We start from the raw sequence: 27326 nt of genomic DNA on the forward strand, positions 1-27326 counted from the left end.
TGTACCATAGCAACACTATTGCAACTATATCTGCATTATTTGTTTTTACTCTGTATGATATTTTACATCATGTTTTGCATTTTCATGCACTGTATTTCCTTCAGGAAATGCTTTTCTAGTTTAATGATTGATTTTCTATTGTAACTGTGGTAATCAGAATCAGAATCAGAATTAGTTTTTATTGGCCAAGTATTCTTGCATATACAAGGAATTTGACTTCGGTACAGTAGGTGTTAAACTCTCTGTAGCCTACATTCAACAATTAGACACGTAGTAGTAATGATCACTGATAGAACAGTCGAAACTGGGAAGACTCTGGAGTAGGGCTCAACTCCAAGTAATGCCTGTGCCATTAGAAAGTTTGGTCTCTGCTGCTGACCATACTTGGCTGAGGTTCAGAGTCACAGAGATATGTTTGTGTGCCCTTCTGAAAGCTAAGGCCAGACGAGCAGCAGGAGCTATCTCAGACAAGTGGTGAACATGAGGATCCTTATGGTGAATACTTATTTTTACTTGTGCCTGGGAGTAATACACCAATGTCGTTGTGCCTTCAGTAACCATTTTCAGGACATTTTGAAATATGTGGGTAAATGAATCTGTAATATTTATTTGTTTATTTATTTATATTAGAATGGGTCAATGTCCTTAAGGTCATTGTTTCTTTACCCGTCATTTCCTTGTTTTTATATATTTATATATTTTGTTTAAAAATATTTTTGTGGTACTGTATTTGTAAACCAATGGCACACTTTGTAGTATTTAACCATAGTTACTAGTCTTCCTCCAGAAGAGTCAAACCAGGTCATCTCTCTATCCCCATCACACGGGTCTGTTCCAAATTTAGCTCACACACGCATGCGTTAAGCCAAAGGGGCATGGGTAGCCAAACTTATGACATGAGTCCCAGCATGTAGAATCAGAGTGTGGTGGTGGTATAGAAATTATCTGCTTTGACCCTTCTCGAAAAGGATACTGCAAATATGCTACAATGCTTTGTTAAAACCTTTAGTAAACATTTTATTTAGAATCATCTTATTTAAATCACAGACCTCACATTAACACTTGCTGCCTAATATATCACACCCACTGACAGGTGCCATGATATCGAGATAATCAGTGTTATTCACTTCACCTGTCAGAGGTCATAATGTTATGGATGATATGTGTGTGTGTGTACACGTATCAGTGGCAGCTGGTGGTTATAAAAATAACGGAGGAAGGAAGGTGCGCTTGATGTTGGTGTTGGTAGCAAATGTGAGGTTGTGATGGTGTTGGTGGCTTATGTGAATGTATGTATATGTATGCCGCCTACCCAGACACATTTAAAGCAGCAGTACGTCCTATGTAGCTATGTAGCATTTTAACTGGCAATGTTTTGCTATAAAAGCTGTTCTGACATTCTCAGGGGTGGTCTGACCTAAGGAGCTAGGCTAGCATGTAGTAGCCAGAAAAGTTTTGGGTTCAATTCTTGGCTTCCACCATTGTGCATTTGAGCAAGGTACTTAACCCCAAATTGCTCCAGGGACAATGGGAGACCACTTTCTGACCGGTACCCAGTGGTGGAAAAATACCAATTTTAAGACATATGAGAGATGAATATTGAGCAAGTTGGGTAACGACACAGTATTTGACATGTTATATCATAATCTAAAGTCCAATTATGTGTTAAGCCTTATTTTGTATATCGTATTAGGCCTGAACTAGTCATATGAAGTCGATGGGTATAGTCGATGGGCTAGTAAGGGTCAACCTGTACCACCTCACTACTGAACTTAATGATATTTTCTTGTAGCCTTGGTCCCAAAGTCTGAGAAAAATCATGTTAACAAGAAATAAAGTACACAATACAAAAACAGCACACAATATAGGCAATGATAAAATATATGCAATATACATTACAGCATGGACAATACAGAAAGTGCTTAATCAACAGACAATGAACATATTATTTACAGACAGGACACTACAATATAAGAAATAATCACATAATGACAAACACTGAATAAAAAGTGCAGTTATGACAGATTATTTAGGTCAACTGTTTATGATGGTGGTGGAATGGGGAAATAATTATGTTGTGTAATAGTTTTAGTGTACAATGTGGATTTCTGGAGAGATGCCAATTTTTTTGCCTGCTTTTTCCACATGCTTTTTCCAGGAGGGATTGTGTTACTTAAAGTTTCCTTTCAAAATTGGGTTCAAGTAGACCTACTATTGGCGAGGTCATAGTCTTAACCTTTGCCTTTGAAACTCTTCTGTGATTTTGGCAGTGTGCTTTGAATTGTTATAATGCTGGAATATGCATCTGCCAAGCTTCTGTAGACTGAGCCATCTTGTCAGCCACTATATCCACAGGCATTGTGTCATCTATAACTCTCCCCAACACATTTTGCACTCCTCACATCCCCATATGATCTCACTCCCACCTGTTTCTCTATTGGGACTACATTCACGGTAGTCCTGGCCAGGTCTATGGCAAACATGCTTAGATTTACAAAATGCAGTTTTACATCACTACTGTAAGTGCAAATAGGTGATAAAGTGCTGTTGAGACAGTATTTGCACGGTAAATAGTTGGTAATAAAATAATAAGTATTGAATAGTAAGTGCAAACAGATGGTTGATAAATATAATAGTCAGGGCTTTGAACCAGAATTATTTCCCAATTGGTTCGTTCTGAACAGAAACAGTATTTTAACGTTTCCGGTTTTCGGTTCAACCCTAAAATTGACGTTCCTGAACCGGTTAGAACAAAAAAATAAAGTTCCCGAACCGGTTAATAACGTTCCATGTCAGCTGCGGGACATACAAATAAGTAGGCTGATCATTAGGACTTTAAAATTATATTGTTAGTCTACATAATTTTCCATAAGTCTTTGTCCTGTCATCAAACATTAAAAAAGCACTATAGGCTACATTACTGTATGCAAGCGGCATAACTGTAATTCTGACATGCCTTCATTTTTTTTTCAGTATTATACAGTACATGAATTAAGACAAGGACAATTTCTGCCATGTCGTTTATTGGCAAACAACTGAACACCTACCCATTATACTTTTTACATAGCTCAATTGGTGCAAATGACAAATAGGGCAGGCTACATCGCTGTCATTGAGAACTTGACCAAACCTGGCCAGGGCCCAATCAGTGCATTTGTTTCTCTTATGTCAACAAACAATACAAAACCACCAAGCATTACAGAAGCATCACTGTAGTTCTTACATCCATCCAGAATTCTGTGCAACTCACATAGCTAAATCTGTGCAAATAACTGAAATATGGTAGGCTGCATAGCTGCCATTGTGAACATCAATTGGCCAAACTTGGTCAGGGCTCAATCAGTGCATTTTTGTCTCTTTATGTCATCAGACAATACAAAACCACAACTGGTGTGTATATAGCTGCTATTGGAAATATTAGACTTATAAACAAATGCCTAAAACCTTGTCAGGGCCCAGAGGGAAATGAAAAAAAAATCTGCCTGTACAGCTGGCGGCAAGCTTCTCTATTACATTTTTCCCGATGAGTGAACGACCGGAAGTGAACCTCACCAACTCATATTGCACAGAAATCTTGTCAAAGAATGAAAAAGATAACGGTATTAACCGGTTACCATTATATTAGATAAACGTTTCTGTTCCGGAACATAAAAAAATGTAAAGTTTCTGGTTTCGTTTCTGTTCCTAGCAAAACATCAAAGGTTTCTGGTTTTCGTTCCATGAACCACTTCAAAGCCTTGATTATGAGTCACTTTGTAGCTGGTTAGCCTAAGGCATTGTCTAAAACTCTTTATATACAGATTTTTCCAGACGTCAATTGGAGAAATGAATGGGAAACTTACTTCCGGAAACTAAGCTCTCTCAGTGGAGGGGCGGGACTGTTGAGGTCTATACAGTACAGTTTATGTTCTAACTGCCTCTCAATTTACAGACTTTGGGCTTATCAGTTAGTTGGGTACCTTTGCTGGCTAACTAGCCAGCCAGCTAGTTCATTTCTGGCTACAACAAGTGGTGTAACAAAGGCGTTGTTATGGAAATGTTGGTGCTGTTGCGAGTTGTGAATCCCCAGTTTTTTACAGCATGTGTTTCAGCAAGTTGTTGGTTTAGAATGTTGCGGCTCATCTTGTTGTGAATCTTTGTTATAGATTGGCCTTTAGCATATAGCGTTTTAGTTCACTCAAACAGATATTTGTATAAATGCCTTCTAGTGAAGATTTTTTTAAATGCCTGTTTCCTTGGGTTCATGTAGACACCCAAAGGAGATTTTTATAAACAATGACGTGATTGATACTTTGTGTATTGAGCATGTGCTTGTTTTCAATTGGAATGTCCTGTACGCGACGCGACACAACGTTCTGAGCAGAACTTTGGACGCCCTGTCTCTATTTCCTATCTGTCGCCCACGTTGCTCTGCTATAATGAGACATGTGATGCAATAGAAAGGCATATTTCACAGATACAGCACAATGGCGGGTGTAGGCCTATGCCCGTTTCTGTATGTTTGGCTTGCATTAGCATGTACGGTTTACTTAAAGCAACACCAAAGAGTTTTTCATACCTTACAATAATGTTTCCAAAATTGGTTCAGTGGTTCATCAACTCATAACAGGGTGAACGGCAATTCTGCATTCGCTTCGTGGCCCTCTATCGGCTATAACCGCACTATGTAAGTTTGCCAGATCGGGTAGCGGATCTGTAGTTCGATGGAATGAGACAAGAAATTACAAATTTGACTTCCATCTGATGTCGCAATACATCGTACTTTTATAAGTCATGCAAAATATTCTACCTTGTCTGTGGACATCGTTATTTGCAAAGCCGGTGCTGGATAAACAAATAGCGTGCGTGCGACAGAGGGAAAGTTATTTGGTGTTGCTGTACCATGTCACCGGCAACATGCCTCTACGTTCAATGTTGCTTAGTTCGCCTCCACCTCTGCTGCTGTTTAAAGTTAGTCAGAGATGACACATTTGAATCATATCTGGTCAAACCAGCAGATGATACTAAGTAAGTAACCCAAAGCGCTCCACACACAAGAAGGATAGGACATTGTCATGACAGGACAATTTTAAGACAGGGATTATCAATGATGAATGGAAATAAACTTTCATGATGTCCAGAGCTCATCACTCATGTCATTTGTTGAGCTATGTCCTTACATCGAGGGGAAATTGATGGTGATGAAATCTCCAGTACATGTTTTGAAAAAGGTAGCCTGTACACTGTACTACCTACGTGATTAGGGGACTGCAAAGACAGGGTCTCAACAGGGTGTGTCAAAGATTGTTAGTCAGGTTTGCAAGGCCATAGCTGTCAGGCCCACAGTACATTTGGCTACCTTTCACCAAACCTGAAGCAGAGGAAAGTTTTACAGGGTTTTTCCCTGGCATGCACACGTTCGATGAAACGCGCCTGTTGATTTGACGATACTAGACCAGGAAGCCATTGAATTTTCTTCCTACAGATACAGGTCTTGTTATAACCTCTCACATGTTCAAAATTTACAAACAAGAACAAAGGAGCTGGAGAAAAAAGGAAACAAGGAGCTGGAGAAAAAAAGCCAGATATGACCTGCGAAAAACAAACAAAGCAGCAAATTGGGGCTATAAGCATAACATTGAAGAACAACTGGAAGGTAAAGATTCAAGAAGCATTTGGCAGGGGCTACACATGATCTCAGATCTTAAAGAACAGAAATGCAAGATCCAAGTTTCTTATCCTTCACTCCCAGATGAGCTAAATCACTTCTATTTCCGCTTTGAGGTTACCACTGACCCTCCAGATGAACCCCCTCCATCACTGATCTCTTTGTTGATCCAGGCCTAATGGTCACAGAGGCTGATGTGCGGAAATCCTTCAGGCAAGTCAACATCCACAAAGCAGCAGGGTCTGATGGGATACCAGGTTGTGTAAAGCAGGGTCTGACAGGATACCAGGTCGTGTAAGAGTATGTTCAGAGCTGTTGGCTGGTGTGTTTACGCAGAGACTTTCTAATGAGGAGACACAGCACTCAAAAAACCCTCCATAGAAATGCATGGGGTTAGTTTGTAACGCCAATACGGCCGTTGTCTACACATATCCCACCCCTTCCTAGGCAAAACGTCGACATGTGAATACATTGAGCCAATCATGTGGTGTGATGTGAATACATTAAGCCAATCATGTGGTGTGTTGTGAAGACATCGTGCCATTCATGTGTTGTGAACTCGCCGCTGGAGCAAGGCTGGTGTCGTGAAGCCTTGTGCACGCGCATTTCTGCTGAAAAGGATGCCCTATGAGTGCCCAAAAAGCGTTGCAATATGGCCGCCGAGTGGAGGGACTTGCCTAAAAGGACTTTGGTTTACAGACATATTCAACCAAAGACCATAGAGCTAATTGTAAACTTCAGGAGGAAAGAAGATCAGTTTGACGCCATTACCATCAACGGCGATGCTGTTCCTTGGTGTTAATATCACAGAAGACTTTACCTGGGATGGTCACACTGATCAGATTGTAAAAAAAAGCCCAACGGCGTCTCTTCAACCTCAGACGACTAATGGCCACCTTACACCAAACAACTTTGACAAGATTTGGGAAAGATTCTTGAAAGATTGTAGTCTTTTAACTAATGCCCCCCTTTCAAGCTTTCCTCAAAAGACTCCAGTTTTTCAAGAATCTTTCCCATTTTGTCAAAGTTGTTTGGTGTAAGGAGCCCATAAGAAAGTTTGGTATGTGATCCAAGATCCTGAAGGCCTTTTACAGAGGCACTACAGAGAGTGTCCTAACTGGAGGCATCAATGCATGGTTTGGAAGCTGCTCTGCAACCAAACGAAAATCACTACAAAGAGTTGTGTGTACAGCACAAGGCATCTGTGGATGTGATCTGCCCTCCATCCAGGACTTAATAAACAGGAGATGTATCAGATAGCCCATTAGAATCAATATGGACCCCAGCCATCCTAGTCATGGGCTGTTTCAGCTGCTACCATACTATTTATTTATCATTTATTTGTTGAGGAGCAAAAAAAACAACAATTTTTTTGAGCTGTAATAAATTTTGAGATGTAATAAAGACAATCTTGAATACTTCGGTTTGTCTGTAGAAACCCTCTCCACACTACCACAGAAGTGTAATTATATTTTGAGCATTGTTAGGGGTATAAAATAGCAATGTGGCACCCTGCCCGGTTAGCATCACTGTAAGCCCATTCAGTGATAATGCAATTAAACAATCTTGCTCAAAACGCCACCAATGAACGCAACTTTGCTCTCAATCAAAAGTTTGACGTTTTTAACTACGGTAAATAGACCCTAGGTTGTTTTTACTCCAGAGTTACACTTTAAGGGTGACATATTATGTATTGTATTCATGCTCTAGAGTTTCAGTTCTCATGTTACCTGCATCCCTGTCTCATATGTGGATTTATTCCAGAATCTTCCCCGGGTGGCTCACAGAGCTTTCAGTACAACCACAAAACAGCTGAAAAACAGAGTTCCAGAGCATCAGAAGCTTTTCCAGGTGAGTGCAGACAATAATAAGGCATGAGTTTTGGTATGGACTTTTAGGCTACAGAAAACAACCGAGGGAAACAGAAGTATGTGACTGCCTGTACAAACGCTGGATTTATACTTTTTTTTTCACAATTACTGAGTTGAAAACGCATAGTGGTGTCATGTAAGTGTCATCGCGGCTAGATGAAACCTTTATTGCATGGCTTTCCAACGAGACTACACACTTGTCTGTACGAAGTATGAAAATAAAAAAAATCAAGAAATCAATTGCATCATATTTACAGTCTATACTTCTCTGCGTTCACCTGCGCACCCATTACTCCCATTACTCGCACCCATGATCACATAGGTATGGCTGTCAGACACCAAACAGGACGAGGACCACAAAAGCGTCACGTTAGAATGTTTATTTAAGGGTTGGGGGTTACGGGGTTTCAGGGGTTCGGGGAGTTCCAGAGTCTGTGTGTGTGTGTTCCCCCAATAGCCGAGCAGCAATGGCAGGAGCTGGATGATCCGGGGGAAGTCCTGGGGAAACACACACACACAACAGCAATTGAAGCGAAGCAGCAGTACAGTCAAGGGCTAGGCTGTATTAGTAGAAGAAGGCGGAAGGCAGGTCAAGATTACGGGGCTGGAGATCAAAGAAGTAGTCAGCGGGTCTGGGTTCACAGGCAAAGAGTCAGAGTTGTTTTTCCAAGACAGGCAGGTAACTGGTGCGGGTTTGCAGACGATCTGACAAGTGTGGACTGAAAAGCAAAGGCTTTATATACGGGCATGATGAGTGGTGAATGCAGTGCAGCTGGTAGGTAAACGAGGGTGAGGCAGAGCAGAGCAGGAACAGGTGGAGGTCATCAGACTTTAATCAAATGCGTGTTACCAGGCAGAGAGAGAGCTCATGACAGAACCCCCTAAGGGGCGGCCCCAGAAGTCCCCAAGAGTGACCTGCCGGGGGGCGGAGGGAGCGGTGGAGGGCTAGAATTCCTCCGAAGCGGTCAGTGAACATCCTCATCCTCGGGGGAGCTGGAGGGTCGTGGACAGAAGACAGGACAGGGTACCGAGACAGGGTCAGGGTCAGGCACAGGACAGGAAGCCGGGCGGGCAGGGCCGGTTAGGGGACCCCTCTGGGGCGGCCCCTACGGTTGCAGGTTGATCAGGATGCAGGCGGTGGAAGTCGGCTGATGAGTGTCGGTCCACAATCCGACTGGCTGGCACCCAGGTTCTCTCCTCAGGCTCATAGCCCTCCCAGTCGGCCGAGATACTGGAGGCCCCTACCCGCCGTCTGGACCCGAAGCAGGCGTCGAGCGGTGTACACCAGCCCACCGTCCAGCGAGGGAGGAGGAGGGAGGAGGAGGAAGCGGCACGGGGACCAGCGGGCTTTCATGCGTCGGCTTGACTTTTGAAACATGGAAAGTAGGGTGCACCCTCATGGAGGTTGGCAACTGGAGCGGACTGCGGTTGGGCTGATGACCCTCTGGATAGGGAGCGGGCGAGGAATCGAGGAGGTGCCAGTTTCTGTGATTCCACCCGCAGTGGGAGATCCTTGGCTGACAGCCACACCTTCTGGCCAACACGGTGGCGGGTGCGGCGATCTTGGCCGGTTAGCCCCAGTGGCATAGCTGACAGCTGACTTGAGTGGCGTGGCACGAGCTTGTGACCAGGTATGCAGCGGGCAACGGCGGGCATGGCGAGGGGCAGGCGGGCAGGACACATCTCCCTCCTGGCTGGGAAACAGGGGGGCTGGTAGCCATACACACACTGGAAGGGTGACATACCAGTGGCAGAGCAGGTGAGGGGAGTTGTGAGCATACTCTATCCACGTCAGTTGTTGTGCCCAAGCCTGGGGTTTTGCGAGAAACCATGCACCCCAGCGCCTTCTCCAGCTCCTGGTTTGCCCAGCCGGATTGACCATTGGACTGGGGGTGGAACCCAGAGGTGAGACTCACTGTGGCCCCTAGAAGACAGCAGAACTCCTTCCAGAATGTGGAGGTGAATTGGGACCTCGGTCAGAGACAACATCCCTGGGCAGCCCGTGTAGGCGGAAGACATGATCAAGAACAGCCTGGGCAGTCTCTCTGGCAGATGGCAGTTTAGGGAGGGGAATGAAGTGTGCCATCTTGCTGAACGGTCCACCACAGTGAGAATGACCGTCATCCCACCTGATGGTGGGAGGCCAGTTACAAAGTCCAAGGAGGCGTGGGACCAGGGTCGTGTGGGCACAGGCAAGGGCTGGAGTAAACCAGCGGGGGGCGAGTGGAGGACTTGTTCTGATTGCAGGTGGGGCAGGCACGGACAATTCTCGGACATCCCTTCTCAAAGCAGACCACCAGAAGCTGGGCAGGAGATGGCAGGTGCTTGAGCCCGGGTGGCAGGCAGGGCGGGAGTTGTGTCCCCACTGTATGACCCGGGACCTCAAATTCTCTGGGACAAAAGGAGGCGACCCCGTCTGGGCATGCACTGGGACTGGGATGGTCACGGAGGGCCTCCTGAATTTCCTCCTCCGATATCCCAGGTCAGGGCAGCTCACGGGCGCGAGGGATCGGGCAGAATTGATGCAGGTTCCTGGGAAGGGCGTCATCCTTATGAAACTGACGGGAGAGCGTCCGCTTGGTGTTCCGAGAACCTGGGGGTATATGACAGGGGTGAAGTTGAATCTGGTGAAAAACAAGGCCCAGCGGGACTGTCTGGGGATAAGACGTTTGGCGTTGCGGATGTATTCGGAGGTTTTGTGATCGGTCCAGACCAGGAGCGGAACTGTGGACCCCTCCAGCCAGTGGCGCCACTCCTCCAGGGCAAGCTTGACTGCCAACAGCTCGCGGTCTCCAACATCATAATTGTGCTCTGCAGGTGAAAGCCGGCGAGAAAAAATGCACAGGGGTGCAACTTGTTGTCCTCCTCTGCCCGTTGAGAGAGTATGGCCCCGACTCCCGCCTGAGGCATCCACCTCGACAAACGAACTGCGGTCTGAATCCGGCATCTGGAGGATGGGGGCAGTGGTGAACCGGGCCTTGAGGGTATGAAAGGCTGTGTTGGCCTCTGGGGTCCAGGAAAAGGGGTGTTTGATGCTGGTCAGAGCTGTGAGTGGAGGCGGCGGAGCTGTAGTTCGGATGAATCTTGGTAGAAATTGGCAAACCCGAGGAATTGCTGCAACTTCTTCCTATTCCCGGAACTGGCCAGGGAGGTAAACTGTCAGACCTTTATGGGGTCCATCTGGATATTGCCTTCAGTGACAATGTATCCCAGGAACGACACAGTCTGAGCGTGGAACGCATTTTCTCGCTTTGACATAAAGGGAGTTCTCCAGGAGCCGTTGAAGAACCATCTGGACATGACCCAGTGTGTTCGGACAGAGTTCTGGAGAAAATTAAGATGTCGCCCAGATACACTAAGACGAATTTATTCAGCATGTCCCGCAGCACATCATTCACTGGCGCCTGGAATACCGCTGGGGCGTTGGAGGCCAAATGGCATTACCAGGTACTCATAATGGCCGGTGTGGGTGTTGAATGCAGTCTTCCACTCGTCACCCTCCCTTACCGGACTAGGTGGTAAGCATTTCTAAGGTCCAGTTTGGTGAAAATAGTGGATCCCTGGAGCAACTCAAAAGCAGAGGTGAGTAAAGGCAAGAGGGTACCGGTTCTTCACTGTGACATCGTTCAGACCTCGATAATCAATGCAGGGGCTTAAGAGAACCATCTTTCTTTTCCCACAAAGAAGAACCCGGCACCAGCTGGCGAGGAAGACGGGCGGATGAGTCCAGCTGCCAGGGAGTCCCTGATGTAATCCTCCATAGTTTTTCTTTCAGGAGGGGATAGTGAGTAGAGGTGACCTTTGGGTGGAGCAGTCCCAGGGAGGGAGATCAATGGCACAGTCGCACGGACGGTGTGGGGGGCAGAGATGTGGCTTTGGTCTTGTTGAACACCTCTCGGAGGCCATGGTAACATTCAGGGACATTAGAAAAATGTCGGGGCAGTGCTGGGGGTACTGAGCCGGGGGCAGCGAGGCAGCACGCAAAACAGGTCAGGTGGCAGGCATTTCCCCACTCTTTCACAGTTCGGAGGCCCAATCGAGGTGAGGATTGTGGAGACGGAGCCAAGGGTAGCCCAGGATTAGGGGTTGGCCTGGGGAGCTGAGCAGGTGGAAGCGGATGGTCACTCGGTGGTTTCCTGACACCATCATTGAGATGGGGGCTGTGATGCTGGTAACTGTGCCAGTGCACGTGACCGCCCAGGGCCCGGCTGGAACAGGAGTGGACAAGCGATGGCTTTCCAAGCCCAGCTGACGAAAGCAAGTCCTTTGTCAATAATGTTTGCTTCTGCGCCAGAGTCCACCAGGGCTGCCAGGGTGTGGGTGGAATCAGACAGGTAAAGACAGACTTGGATGAGGGGTTTACGGCTGATGGAGGGCGGAATGTTCATTGAGCTCATCAGTTCCTCCTACATCTGGTGAGCTCCGCCTTTGCTGGACAGGTGGCGACTCGATGACCATCACCACCACAGTACAGGCACAAGTTGGAGGTGATCGTCGCTGGGCTCTGCAGGGGTTAGGGCGCGGCCCATCTCCATCGGTTCAGACTGGTCCGGCTGGTTAGGACGGTGTGGCAGGTGCGGACAGAAGGGCAGTTGGGACACTCCGTGTGCTGGTGGATGGACTCTGGCGCCCTCTCTCTCGACGCACGGACCTGGATCCTGCGGTCGACGCGGACAGCCAGAGCAATGGCTTCATCAAGAGTGGGGGTTGATCATGGGAAACCAGCTCGTCCTTTATGTAGTCCCGCCAGGCTGTGGAGGAAGGCATCCACCAATGCTTCCATGTTCCAGGAGTCTCCGACTTGCCACAGTTCGGAAGTCAATGGAGTAATCCGCAACAGTCCTTCTGCCTTGGCGAATACTCATCAGGGTCCCGAGATGCCTCGCTGTGGTGGATTCCAAATCGAATACCTTGAGCATCTCCTCTGCGAATAGGTTGAAGGTTGCACATGCTGGGGTCTGGCGCCGAACTCCGCCGTTCCCCAGAGTCGAGCTCGCCCGTCAGGTGAGTGATCACGTAACCGACCCTCGCCCCTTCAGTGGCAAAAGTCCTGGGTTGCAGGGTAAACTGGACACGGCAGCTCATCAGGAACGCCTTACCTGGGTTGGGTCGCCGCTGAACCGCTCTGGGTTGCCCGATCCTGGGTTCTGGGGCTCCGGCAGCCACGGCAGCAGTGGACTGGGCAGGAGACTCGGGTGCTGGGCGGTGAGCAGGCTGGCTGGGGCTGGGCGGTGGGAGCAGGCAGAGGAGAAAGGTTGGTGAGAAGTTGAATGATCATAGCAAGTTGTTGCTGTTGCTGCTGGAACTGCTGAAGCTGTTGGTAGGCGGCTTGAAGTAGGGAGGCAGTGTCAGCAGTGTTGCGGTTTGCCTCTCTCTCAGTCTCTTCCAGGCGTTGCATGGCGGTGGGTGGTGTTCCCCCAATAGCCGAGCAGCAATGGCAGGAGCTGGATGATCCGGGAAGTCCTGGGGGAAACACACACACAACAGCAATTGAAACGAAGCAGCAGTACAGTCAAGGGCTAGGCTGTATTCAGAGAAGAGAGACGGAAGGCAGGTCAAGATTACCGGGGCTGGAGATCAAAGAAGTAGTCGGCGGGCGGGTCTGGGTTCACAGGCAAAGAGTCAGAGTTGTTTTCCAAGACAGGCAGGTAACTGGTGCGGGTTTGCAGACGATCTGACAAGTGTGGACTGAAAAGCAAGGCTTTATATACCGGGCATGATGAGTGGTGAATGCAGTGCAGCTGGTAGGTAAACGAGGGTGAGGCAGAGCAGAGCAGGAACAGGTGGAGGTCATCAGACTTTAATCAGCGCGTGTTACCAGGCAGAGAGAGAGCTCATGACAATGGCAAGCATATCAGATGAAAGAGGAGACACAAGGTTATCCATTGATACCATGTATATAGATCCTTCTGGCTTATAAAAACAGACGAAGTGACTGCAAAATAATAACGTAATGTACAAAAACCCATGCTGCACACCCATTACCCTTGATCGGCTAGATATGCCACTCATGTCGTACAAAAGAGGAGACACAGAGCTATCATTTGATACCAAGTACATCCTTCTGGGTTATAAAACAGACGAAGTGACAGCAAAATAATAACTTCATATAGCTCGACTTACCCCAAGTTTTTGTGTTTTTGTAGCAAAGCATGTTTAGAATCCAACGCTATGGCAAAGCATGTTCATAATCCGGTTTTGAGATCCTAGCAAATTCCTGCATGGCATCCAATTCAAGGCTCACATTGCATCCCAATTTGCTCAACAAAGAAACACCTTTTTTCCCTCTACTTTGTTCATAGCAATGCAGTAAAAAGTTGTTGTAGTGAATAATTTGTGAGTGCATACACCATAGGCACATGTAGGCCACAGGCTAACACGCAAACTCGGGTCAAGTTAGGTCAGATCAGTTCATGTCACAGATATGGAGCGCAGAAAGGTCATTTTTCATCACTAAATAAAAAAATGGCATTTATTTCTGTACGGCGCACACCACATATGTCTGTAAATTGCTCAGCCCCAGAGAATTCCTCCACCATGGCAATGATATTGCCAGATTCAGGACAGTCTGCTCTACACACACATGTAAGGCCAGTCGAGCTGCCAGCATGCAGTGGTTAGATACATGTCAAAATATAATACGCTTTTTGTATTTTTATTACTTAAAAATCAAAATGAAATCAATGCAAGTATTAATACATGAAATTGTGGCAGATTTGGGTAGCCTAGACTCGCATGTGTGTATGGCACTTCCAATGACCAGGATAAATCCTTCTAACAAAAGGTAGTAATGCTTTAGTATTTAAAAGCCCTTAAAACAGTCTAGTGTAATGGATGTTGATAGACAGAAAGTTTAATGGATGTTGATAGGAAGATTGTTTAATGGATGTTGATAGTTTAATGGGTGGATGAGTGAATGGTTTGAAGAAGATACATGGATTGAAAGTTGGATGGAATGTGGCTTATATCCCAAAGAGAGATGGCCTAGTTGCATACAGGTGCAAGCAGTTGATACAGGTGCAAATCCGTGTAATTGGCCCTTGATGTCATAATGCAAAGTCTGTGGGGAAAAATAAGCTTGTTTTTTGTTAATATCTCAAAAAGTATAAAGTTTACAAATAATAATACGCTTTATTTGTATAGCACCTTTCATACACAGAATGCAGCTCAAAGTGCTTTACATTAGAAGCATGTAACACAATAATAGTCAGTCATTCATTATCAATCACTTTTCTTCATTGCTAGGGGCCGTTTATGATCCACTCAGCAACATATCAAAAATATAGAAAATGACATGTCATAAGACTGGCAGCCTTAACCCTCTTACCCCCCACAAGCACACCATATGGCAACTGTGGCAAGGAAAAACTCCCATATTCCAGGAAGAAACCTTGAGCAGAACCTGACTTAATAGGGGGAGCCCATCTGCTTCTGGCTGGCTGCGCCCTCCAATAGCAGCAGATGTAGAATAATCTGAAAAAGTAGTCTACAGGTCTTTTTTTAAAATAGTTACTGAACTCGCCTGCTTGATGCACAGAGGCAGGGTGTTCCATAGTTTGGGGGCATAATGGATAAAAGCAGCTCCACTTTGGATAAAAGCAAAGCTCCACTTTGTTTGTGGAGCACTTTGGGTACGATTAAAAGATTAGAATTGGATGATCTACAGTAAGTTTCCTTTGTGGTTGATAAGATATTAAAAGCTCAGAGATATATGAAGGTGCTATGCCATTCAGAGCTTTGTAAGTAATTAACATAACCTTAAAATCAATTCTATAGGAAATAGGGAGCCAGTGCAGTTCAGCCAACACAGGGGTGATGTGTTCTCTCTTCTTAGTCTTAGTTAAAAAAGTCTAGCCGCAGAGAGTTCTGTATGAGTGACAATTTCTTTAGATGTTTTTTGGGAAGACCAGTGAAAAGTGCATTGCAGTAGTCTAACCTGCTAGTGATAAAGGCGTGAATTAGTTTTTCTGCATCTTGTTGAGTTAAAAAGGGCCGCACTTTGGCAATGTTTCTCAAGTGGAAATAGGCTGTCTGAGTAACTTTACTGATATGGGGCTTAAAACTTAACTCTTCATCTAAGATGACACCGAGCCTTGATACTTTTGGTTTGACCTGGTGCGCCAAGTTCCCCAGATTACTAAGAACAATATCTCGCTTTAGTTTTGGTCCAACCAAAAGTACCTCTGTTTTGTCATCATTTAGTTTCAAAAACTTTTTGCTCATCCACTGATTAATGGAGGTTAGGCATGCAGTGAGGGAGCAAAGGCCATCTGGGTTAGTTGGCTCCACAGAAATATACAATTGGGTATCATCTGCGTAGCTGTGGAAGTTTACATGATGCTGACTTATGATGTTTCCCAATGAAAGCATATATAGGGAAAATAGCAGGGGACCAAGACAGCTCCCCTGGGCCACACCAAAAGGCAAGTCATGTTTTTCAGATACATGATCTCCTAGACTGATATAAAAATCTCTGCCAGTAATGTAGGTTGAATCCATGAATCAATTGCTCAAGTGTCCTTTTCAGGATATACGTTACAAAGTTTGAACAAAGGAAATGTATCACTTTATTCAGTGTAAGATAAGAATAAGTCTTGCGTTGCGCTTTCCACCGTGTGTAAGATAGGGCCCGTCATCTTCATTAGCTCATGCTACAGTGTGGGGCCCAATATCTCCTCAGATAAACTCTAATCTCAGAAATGGTATCTTCCTAATATACATGGATGGAAATCCACAACAGACAACTGTCACTGTGAACTCTGTCAGTATTTCTACTCTGTCAATTCCTGTATAAGTGGAAATATTTAATAATTTTGTATTTTTGAAAGTGCAGAGTTTGAATGTGATTACTGTGTCACAGGAGGACAATGGTCTGCCTATTCACATCAAGGGTGGAACTACAGACGTCCTGCTCTACCGTCTTACCATGACCTTAACTATTGCAGGTAACAGACATTGTCTTTTGGCATATTCAGTGACTAATGCATTGTATAGCACATAATAATCAATCTATTACATTATTTTGTAGAATAGTGTGAATGTGTGTTTGAGAGTGATACTTTTTATACAAAGAGAAAGAAGCCTGGTTGTAACATTGCACTGTGATATTTGATCATTATAGTGGTAAATTTTGTCAATAGATAAGTAACTGTAAATATGTTAAATAATAGTGGTGAAATCCATTATAAGATATGACTATTTCTAGTATAGTAGTATATATCTAGTATATAGTTGTATAGTAGTATCTAATATAGTTTAATCACCTAGACAGTTATTTTCTATGATCAGCAACCGTATAGTGTATCTTGTAACTGTGTAACTTGTATAGTGATTTCTATTACTAATGATTTTATTGTAAATGTCCTGGTCTACTGTTTCAGGAACTTGTTTCTCCCTATACTGGCTTCTGTTTGCCAGTCTGCCCAAGAATAAGAAAGACTAAGAGGCCACCAACACAGCCCTAAGATCTGTCATTTTCTTCTCTTCTTAACTCTCTTTTCTTGACCATACCAAAATAACTTTAGACATATACAATAATTTACAAAATAAAGATATTCCTGCCAGAATCCGCCTCTCTCAGACTTATTGACACACTTTAGCCATTAACCCCTACAAATTCGCCTTAGTTCCTCAAAGGTACATGTTCATATGGTTGTTTACATACTACAAGCTACTTGACTCAGCACCTGTCACTATTGATAACTCCTATTTGCAGCATGGAGCTCCCATATGAGTCTTTAACTCAGGGAAGTCAGACCCATATTGGGCATATTTGATGGAATGAGACCTCGTGGATTGGGCATATTTGATGGAATGAGACCTTGTGGGGGTCATCAGTGGCATGGTTATTTTTTACATTTATTTATGGTATGAGATTGTTGTTTGGTGATTTACTCCTTTACTACACCCACTTTTGAGCAACCAAGACATATAGGTTAATCATATACTGTAGGTCTGTCATATAGGCCTACTGCTCTTTCTTGAAATACCCTATGTCAGTCTTTCTCTTTTTCCCTATCACTAGCATAGACAGTATATGACTACACCATGGAATTGTTGGTGCCGTAAACCACATTCTTCCTTTTCTGCATCTTCCTTTCTTAGTGTGGTTTATTTGTAGTGCTTAATTAATTTATCATATCATGGCAATATTGCGTATTATTACACATAGTTGACAACTAGATGTGAATATCTATTTTATTTATTTTTTAATTTCCCACTCCTGCCCACAACAACTGAACATATGAAACCTGCTGGCAGGGCAGATCTGGTCCCTGGGTCGGATCTTTGACTCAATGGTAATCAATGGTAGGATAATAGATGAACTCTATTATCATGGACGGATTATGAACTTTCGGGCCCCTGGGCCCAGATGTATTAAGGGCCCCCCACTAATTGTCACATATGTGTGTGTGGGGGGGGGGATTCCTGGGGATTGTGTATTCTGGTGCATTTTGGGGATGGCCAATCCTTTAATTCAATCAGATTCATAGCCTACATCCTGATGTATTGATATTGATTCCATGCAATGGGATTCAGGGCCCCCTCACTCCTTGGGCCCCTGGGCCTGGGCCCGGTAGGCCCGTGCAATAATCCATCCCTGTCTATTATCACATGAACTCTGTTTTTTATCAAATGGCAAAGTTATGCTAATGTAAGACAACTAACTCTGAGACATTAGCTTGTTGAACTTGTAAAGCTAAATGTATAGATGAGTTCTCAGGAAAGTGTTAATACCGTCACACAAATACTAATTTAATTAAAGTCCATACAAGGCAATGCACTGTATTGTTTCAGTTTCACAAAAATAGACTTTGATGACTTTTGAAATAGGCTTAGATCAGGGATGGGCAGTATTTCTGATACATGTATTTAAAATACGAATACAAAATACTAAATATTATTTTGTCATTTGTATTTGATTGTGATGATGGAAATGCCTTCATATTTTGTATCAGAATACTGTAATACTTGAAGGTATCTACATAAGAGTGACATGACACTATCATAACCCTAACCTGTCATGACAAAAAACGAATGACACTTGACAGAAGCAAGTGACAGAAGCGTTATGTCATAACCGTTTATGACTTGTTTATAATGTTTGACACATTCACAACAGTGTCATGTCACTCTTATGTAGATACCTTCAAGTAAAGTGTAACCCAGAATACTTCAGTGTTTTGTATTTTTAAAATATCTCTCTGAGATATAACTTTCTGATGTACTGTTAAAAAATGAAAAGTCGGGACTGTTTGATTTATCAAGCCATATTACATTACAAAAACATAAAACAGTCTAGTTTTGAATGAAACACAACCTTATTGTGTTCAAATAGTAATTTCAATTGAGTAATCATTTTTTCTAATTGAATCATATAAGGTAAGTGTATATGCTGGGGAAAGAATAAAAAAATAAGGTTTATCACAGTTACTAAATCATGAAATTAAGCAAGTCCATGGGCCAGACCAGATGTCGGTACCACTCAAGGTGGCAAAGGTTACTTATGATTTTTGAAAATATCCATGTCTGTAGATAACATTTTGGTATAACCCCAATGGCTTACGCCTTACAGTATCAAGCGGACTTAAACTGCCATATCGTGGCGAAAAGTTGTAATAACATTCACGCAGCTCCATGAGTCAAGGAAAGCGCGAATGAAGTAGCCACTTCTAAATGGGACCCACTACACAGTAGCTTAAGGTGTGTTGCTAAAGCAGCCATAATGAAATGAAGGTGTCATTGTTTGGATACTTCACACACACGTGCTTTTTAATTTCACAGACTACAACTACCAAGCTGGAATCAAAGCACATCGATTCCCCTCTCACACCCTGCACGCACTTAAAACAAAATAAACAGGCGTCTCAGTCTCACGCATGTATAGGCAAAACTGTATCAGACCAGGGGTAACGTTGGTAAATCTTCCATTGCACAGAATGATTTTGTAGCACGTGCAATAAATGACAGTCGAAAGATACAAACAGTGCAGCTATCAATTTGCTTGGTATAACCGAATTTATAGTTTTCTACAAATGCAATCAATCAAATGGGCCTCCATCACTCAACCAACGCTAACGGTACCGATCCACTGGCACGACACTTCATTTTGTCGTGTCGCATAGATGTCGCGCTGCATCCCCACGTTCAGTCGTGTGTGGGCGTTTTGTGTTATGTTATGTTATGTTTTGTGTTTTTCCACAAATGGACCACAATTTTAGGCATGTACTTAACAGTATACAACACATTAATAGCCTAAACAAACTATGCAAGCCATTTGGAAATCTTGTTTTATTTAAACTACTCAATGCAATCTCAAATCCTCACCAGAAACACCAACAGTCAATATATTCATCCAAATCCTAGTTTCGTTTGTTTTATGGACTACTAGGTGGTCGTGGAAGAGATCGTTAAAACATTATTTGTCTTGTAAGCGGAACCAAAGTTTCACAGGCACCGTTGTGGTAGAACAAAGGACGTACAACCTCATCCTGTCATTGGAGAGTCGCCTCGCGTTCAACGGAATCATTTGCATAAAGATGGGCCTCGGCCAGCTTCTTTGTCGCTACATAATTTCAAATGCAGCTGCCTTCCGGGATGCTTGGTAGCGTTAAAGTCAGCGTCACCCATAGGACTAGAGTGGAATGCGACACGACAAAATGAAGTGTCGTGCAAGTGGATCGGTACCGTAACGGTAACATTACCTAGGTCCTTATTGATATTACAAGATTAACGTACCTGCAGTAAAAACCAAGCATGTCCGATAAACATCCTCAGATTTATTTCGGCTTCAAGAAGAAATGGGAATTACACTTCATGTGAACATCGTCCTATCCTTATTAGATGTTCGCTGCGGTAAATTACAGTCCTTGTAGGAAGCGTCCATTGTTTTTCCAACCCACTTTTAACTTCCAACAAAATTACGTCTCACTGCAACGATGCGCCATCTAGTGGACAAACGACTACTTATCGCCAATACTGAAAATGCAGCCATGATGATGATGATGAATATTTATTTTGCCTTTCTTTTAATCTACTGAATTCGGCCGTTCTAATACCGATAGTATGTGGGTGCCTGTGTGTGTGCATGTGTATATGTGTGCACCGCCATTTACAGGCCAATGAGTGTACAGTCACTAAATGTACACATAACCTAATTTTTTTAGACCCCCCCCATGGATGAAATTCTACGAAACTTGGCATACCCCCAGAGAATGCCAGGTCAATCATACACATAAAATTTGGTGCAGTTCTGAACATCTTAACTGAAGATAGGGGCGATTAAAGCAGAATAATATTGCATTTTCATTTTTTACCGGGGTGGGGGTGCAAATCACAAATGATTTGATTTGATTTGATGAGTGATTATGAGCCAGGTTGATGTGGGCCCTTGGTACCAACATACCATAAAAGATTCTTCATCCTCAGTGCCACGGTTCAGGTAGTTATTTAGGAAAAACTGTTTTTTTTTGTGGTTCGGGGGGCCCAGCACGGGGGGGGGCGGGGGTGGGGGGGCTACATACCCACCAAATTTCATGCACCCCGGTGGTTCGGTGTCCCGGGTATCAATGACCAAAAATTCAGGAAGTGGTTGACGGGAAAAATTCTTGAATTGTGTGCATGTGTGCGTGTACAAGTTTATGTTTATGTGTGTGTGTGTGTGTGTGTGTGTGTGTGTGTGTATGTGCGTGCTTGTGTGTTTGCCTGCGTATGTGTGTTTGTGCATGTGCATGCATGCGTACATATGTCTACTGTGTGAGTATGTGTCATACATTATGATTACTGTAAATGTATGTGTGTGCGTGTGTATCTGTTTATGCACATGTGTGCACATGGAATGGGTTAACATGACCCCTGGAGGCAAACATACGGAAAAAATTGGTCATCCTAGGCCCTACAGTTCTCAAGATATTCACAGAGAACTGTGTCTGCCCTACCCTCCTTTTGGGGGGTCCAGTCCAGCGGGGGGGCTACAGATCAAAACGAAAAATGGCGGTTCCATGCTATCCATGTGGGGGTACATGCCCACCAAGTTTTGTGTACCCGGTCTTTCAGTGTCGGGAATCCTTGTTGGTGTACGTCACTAAATGTACACATAAATTATTTTATTGTAAGGCCCCATGAACGAAAGTACACAAAACTTGGCATGCATTCGAGGGTGTCATAATGATCCTACACTTTTAATTTCGTGCAGTTTTGACCTTGTCAGCCAGAGATATTGTGATGAAAACACCTAATTTTTTGCTTTTTAATTTTTAACTAGGTGGCTATACATGAAATAAGTGGTAATGGGATGGGTTGACATGCCCCTTAAGACCAACATACATAAAAAGGTGGACCTCCTAGGCCCTCACGGTTCTCGAGATATTCACAGAAAACTGTCTCCGGCCACCTACAGGCCAGTTGGTGTATAGTAGCATAAATTAATTTATTGTGTGGCCCCCCATGAACGGAATTCCACAAAACTTGGCGTGCCTACAGAGGGTGTCATAATGATCCTACACTTCCAATTTCGTGCAGTTTTGACTATGTTAGATCACAGATACCTTCAATTACAACACCTCATTTTTACTTTTTTGTGTTTAACTAGGTGGCGCTATACATGAAATAAGTGGTTATGGAATGGGTTGACATGGCCCCTTGAGATCAACATACAAAAAAAAATGGTCCTCCTAAACCCTACGGTTATCGAGATATTCACAGAAAACTGTGTCTGCCCTACCCTCCTTTTGGGGGGTCCAGTCCAGCGGGGGGGCTACAGATCAAAATGAAAAACGATGGTTCCATGCTATCCATGTGGGGTTACATGCCCACCAAGTTTCGTGTACCCCGGTCTTTCAGTGTCCCGGGAATCATTGACGGAAATTTGGGCATGCGAAAAAGAAAAAAAAAAATAATCTGACTAAACCTATATGACCGACGCTTCGCTGCGCGGTGGTCATAATAATAATAATTAGAAAATGTAATTCCAGGGAATTACCATTGCATGTAAATGCAAAACTGCTGTGTATAACATTGCTTACAGTATGATTATTCAGATTACATAGATTTACAGTCTTTTTGAAAACCACTTACTTAGATGTTAGAGTATATGGCAGTCAGTACAAATAAATTGTCAATTAAATATTGATCAACATTCTTTGTTTTAATACAGTACTGCAGAAACAGCAGAATGATACTCAGAACACACTAATGAACACTTAACAACCAATGCAAGCTTGAAGACAAAAAATCAATGTTGTTGAAATCAATTTTAAAGTTAACCAATAAGGGAGAAACCAGATGTCTACTGAATTTGCATTCTTACAGAACTTGATGATGCCAATCATATTATCCTAAGACAAATCTATTTATCAGTTTTAATTCTGAACTGGCAGCAACAACTAGAGGCCTAATGATAATAGGTCAAATTTGATGGTGATATATACACTGAAGAATAAAAGAGTCAGCCCTTCAGATGATCAGTTTTAGACAGAACTTAGGTTAGAATGTTAATTTTCACACAGCACAGCTCAGGTCTAAAAACAGAGGTCTAACAGCACAGCTAAGTTTCACAGATGTTACAGCACAGGTATAATTCAAACGTATGAATGGTTGACAAATATGATTCACAAGTATACAAGTTCCATATAGTTAGTATAGTCCTCACACAATATAGTTCTCAGAATGTCTCAGTGTAGATCTCGGATAAGTCTTAGTATGGTTAAAGGAATTATCCGGAGTAAAATGCACTTTAGATCAATTTACGGATGATTGGGAGTACATACGTTGAGTTGACATCCAAATCATGTCATTCGGATGTGTTTTGAGAAAGTTCGATGTTACCGTTTTTAGTCAAAACTCGTTAGTGTGGAAGTGAGAAGGGCATATTATTTCGCCGCTACAAAACGCTATTTTTATACCTCTTCTACAGTTCCAAACAACATTACACTTACGTGGTAGTGAGTAGAGGGTCCCTAAAGCCAAACCGAAGTATCCCGAGGTCTTTATGTGGTCGGATAGAGAGTCCAGAATGAATTTCATCAAGCCAGTACCTTTCCGGAAATGTTGCCATCTTTGCTGCCATCTTTAGGGGAAAGTAGGAGTCGATTGCCAAGTGTGCTCTGGAAATTCACAATTTCGTCGCCGTTTAAAAAAAACAAAAAAACATAGTCCAGTCCATACAACTTCATTTCAATTTCAAAAGAAATACTGGACAATGGTTACAGGCGATAAACGATTTTTGATGGTCACAAGTTTACTTCATTAGCGGTTTATTTTTTTGATTATTAAAGAGTGTTTTTCCTTTAAAGGTTTCACTTCGTGCTTATTCAGTAGAGCATTTAGTGCTCTTCCCAATCCCAGACGTTCACATTGCATGTTTGTTTGTAATGGATGCAACCGCGAGATAGGCTACGCGTTTGACGGCAATGAGTTGTTAACATACATGAACCAAGACATATAGCCCAGCAGCAATCTAGGGACTGTTTGTTATTTATTGAAGGGGCCACCGGAGGAATTTTGAGTGCTTCAGTCAAAAGTTGCATGACCCTCCCTTGCCTGCTAGAAATTGTTCAATGACCCTCCGACAGAATTGTTAAAAAATAAATGACCCTCCCCTGCCAATTGTCGCTGTCTTCCGCCTGCGCTGCTTTGCGCCACAGCCACACACTGTGATAACTTCTTAAATCAATCTTTCCTGTGAGCTTGCATGCTACCAGTCCTTCCTTTTCAAATGTGTTGCGCCTGTTTGCACAATTTCACAAATAATCATATGAGATTAATAATATGACAAATAATACCTGTGCACGGGGACCGAAACAATGCATGCCAACTTTTTCCGTGTTTCTCACGTATTTTAACTCCCCCCCGCTGTCTTGCCGTTTTAATGTTTTCCTGTAGAATATCCCATTTTTTAATACTATCATAACAGCCCTGCCATCGGGCCTGTCTCTGTGTTGCCCTGTTGCTACCCCTTGCCCTTCCAACGAAACAGATGTCTTCAAATCATCGTGGGTCATAGTTGTCTAAGCCTCTATAGCGTAGCCTGTTAAAAACGTCGCAGAAGCCTACCCAAGGCTACAGATTAATTCTGAACAGTTATTTCTCTACTGGCTCAATTATCACACCACTGTTTTGATTTGCGTAGTTGCGTTAACACAACACTGACAATAATGTAGACAGCAAATTTCGATTTCCGTTACCACCGTGTAGTCAAGTCTTAAGCCATACCCAAGTAGCCTAAATCGAGGTAAATCAAGCTTTTCAGTAGTTTAAAGGGTTACATTGTTTAACAGTGAAATATTGTAGTGAGGACTTTTATTTTAAAACAGTTTTTGGCAGAGGAAGCAGTTGAACAGGATGTGTAGTCTTAATAGGGCCAGTTTGTATGCTTAAAGCCTGAGACTGGCAGTTGATGTTTGCTAGTAGTTATGCTAAGATTTGTAACTATGCTAACCATGCTACTTAGCTAATGTTTTATAGCAGTGCTAGCAATGCTAACCATGCTACTTAGCTAACGTTTTCTAGCAGTTTTGCTAAACATGCTAACTATGTTAGCAATGCTAACATGCTAACTATGCTAACCATGTGACTTAGTTAACCAAGCTCATCATTGTTAGTAGTTATGCTAACTATGCTAACTAGCATGCTAACCATGTTACTTAGCTAACTTAGCTAATCATTTTTAGTAGTTATGCTAACTATGCTAACTAGCATGCTAACATATTAGCATGCTAACTATGCTATCCATGTTACTTAGCTAACCTAGCTAATCATTTTTAGCAGTTTTGCTAAAAATGCTAACTAGCATGTTAACATGCTAACTATGCTAACCATGTTACTTAGCTAACTTAGCTAATCATTTTTAGTAGTTATGCTAACTATGTTAACTAGCATGCTAGCATGTTAACTATGTTAACCATGTTACTTAGGTAACCTAGCTAATAATTTTTAGCAGTTTTGCTAAAAATGCTAACTAACATGTTAACATGCTAACTATGTTAACCAAGCTAATTATTTTTAGCAGTTTTGCTAAAAATGCTAACTAGCATACTAACTATGCTAACCATGTGACTTAGCTAACCTAGCTAAGCATTTTTAGCAGTTTTGCTAAAAATGCTAACAATGTTAGAAATGCTAACTAGCTACAGTGGGTAGGATGACAAGTTAAAAGTTGTTGATAGACAGCTAGTGAATGTATTTTTTTTAAAAGTTGAATGTAGATAGTTTAAAAGTTGTTGATAGACAGCTAGTTTAATAGATAGATAGTTTAATGATAGTTTAAAAGTAGACCGTTTAAAAGTTGAATGTAAAAAGTTCAGTAGTTTAATGGGTTACATTGTTTAATAGTGGATTATTGTTGTGAGGACTTTTATTTTGAAACAGTTTTGGGCAGAGGAAACGGTTGAATAGGATGTGTAGTCTTAATAGGGCCAGTTTGTATGCTTAAAGCCTGAGGCTGCCATAGGATTCTAATTGCTTAACGGCCGTATTATGATGTCACAATCGGCAATGTTAAGTCTATGGGGATTTTTAAAAAGTTTTTCTTTAATAGTTTAAAAAGTAGAAAAGTTGAAAAGGCATAGCAGCTTGGTCCGTTTGAAGACCTGCGTTACAAAGTTTGAACGAAGTTTCTAAGTTAAACTGTTCAAGAGAAATTGCGTACGGAAAAAGTGGTAAGCGGAATGATAATAAGAAGCCTAGGAAGAACAGTACAGTGCATTTTCATGCACTGTAACTAGAAATGCAATTCCAAGGAATTACCAGTGCATGAAAATGCAAAAGTTGTGATGTAAAATAGCATGTATAGTTAAAATAGTTAATACAAAAGATGGTTACTACGGTGATGCTAGGATAGACATGGTGGTTGCATAACTTAATAAAAGTTGATAGTTTAAAAGTAGACTGTTGAATGTATAGTTTAAAAGTTGTTGATAGACAGCTAGTTTAATAGATAGATGGTTTAATGGTAGTTTAAAAGTAGACCGTTTAAAAGTTGAATGTATAGTTTAAAAGTTGTTGATAGAAAGCTAGTTTAATAGATAGATAGTTTACAAGTAGACCGTTTAAAAGTTGAATGTAGATAGTTTAAAAGTTGTTGATAGACAGCTAGTTTAATAGATAGTTTAATGATAGTTTAAGAGTAGACTGTTTAAAAGTTGAATGTAAATAGTTTAAAAGTTGTTGATAGACAGCTAGTTTAATAGATAGATAGTTAGGCGAGACACTACAGGTGAATAGGGTAACATTTTTAAATAATAGACATCACAATGAATCTTCCTCAGTTGATTACTTACACAAGTATAAACAAAAAATGTATTACAAGTTTTTGAGATTCAAATGTTTAATTATGCAAATTAGGCATCATCTCATTAACTAGCTAATAATTTTTAGCAGTTATGCTAACTATGCTAACTAGCATGTTAACAATGCTAAATGCTAACTATATTAACCATGTGACTTATCTAACCTAGCTAATCATTTTAAGTAGTTATGCTAACTATGCTAACTAACATGCTTACCATGTTACTTAGCTAACTTAGCTAATCATTTTTAGCAGTTTTGTTAAAAATGCTAACTAGCTTGTTAACATGCTAACTGTGCTAACCATGTTACTTAGTTAACTGAGCTAATCATTTTTTGCAGTTTTGCTAAAAATGCTAACAATGTTAGCAATGTTAACATGCTAACCATGCAAACTAGCTACAGTGGGTAGGAGTCATAGTTGATGACAAGTAACAGTTACAATGGCTGAACAGTTAAAAAGTTCAGTAGTTTAAAGGGTTAAATTGTTTAACAGTGAAATATTGTAGTGAGGACTTTTATTT

At 42.5% G+C, this 27326-nt stretch overlaps 1 protein-coding gene across 1 annotated transcript; it reads left to right on the forward strand.

Annotated features, from left to right (window-relative positions):
• The first annotated feature begins 387 nt into the window (after positions 1 to 387).
• LOC125308829 (cytochrome c oxidase subunit 7A2, mitochondrial) lies at positions 388 to 17084 on the forward strand. The gene is made up of 4 exons (XM_048265438.1): positions 388 to 495; positions 7412 to 7498; positions 16379 to 16463; positions 16899 to 17084. The coding sequence occupies exons 1-4, from the start codon at positions 481 to 483 to the stop codon at positions 16958 to 16960; spliced, it is 249 nt and encodes an 82-aa protein (XP_048121395.1). The 5' UTR covers positions 388 to 480; the 3' UTR covers positions 16961 to 17084.
• The last annotated feature ends 10242 nt before the right edge of the window (positions 17085 to 27326 follow it).

This window comes from Alosa alosa, chromosome 15, assembly GCF_017589495.1.
Source record: "Alosa alosa isolate M-15738 ecotype Scorff River chromosome 15, AALO_Geno_1.1, whole genome shotgun sequence".
Classification (NCBI taxonomy): domain Eukaryota; kingdom Metazoa; phylum Chordata; class Actinopteri; order Clupeiformes; family Clupeidae; genus Alosa; species Alosa alosa.

Coding starts and splice junctions, on each gene's coding strand:
- LOC125308829 (XM_048265438.1), top strand. Junction 7,499..16,378: donor AGCATCAGAAGCTTTTCCAG/GTGAGTGCAGAC, acceptor ACTGTGTCACAG/GAGGACAATGGTCTGCCTAT. Junction 16,464..16,898: donor CATGACCTTAACTATTGCAG/GTAACAGACATT, acceptor CTACTGTTTCAG/GAACTTGTTTCTCCCTATAC.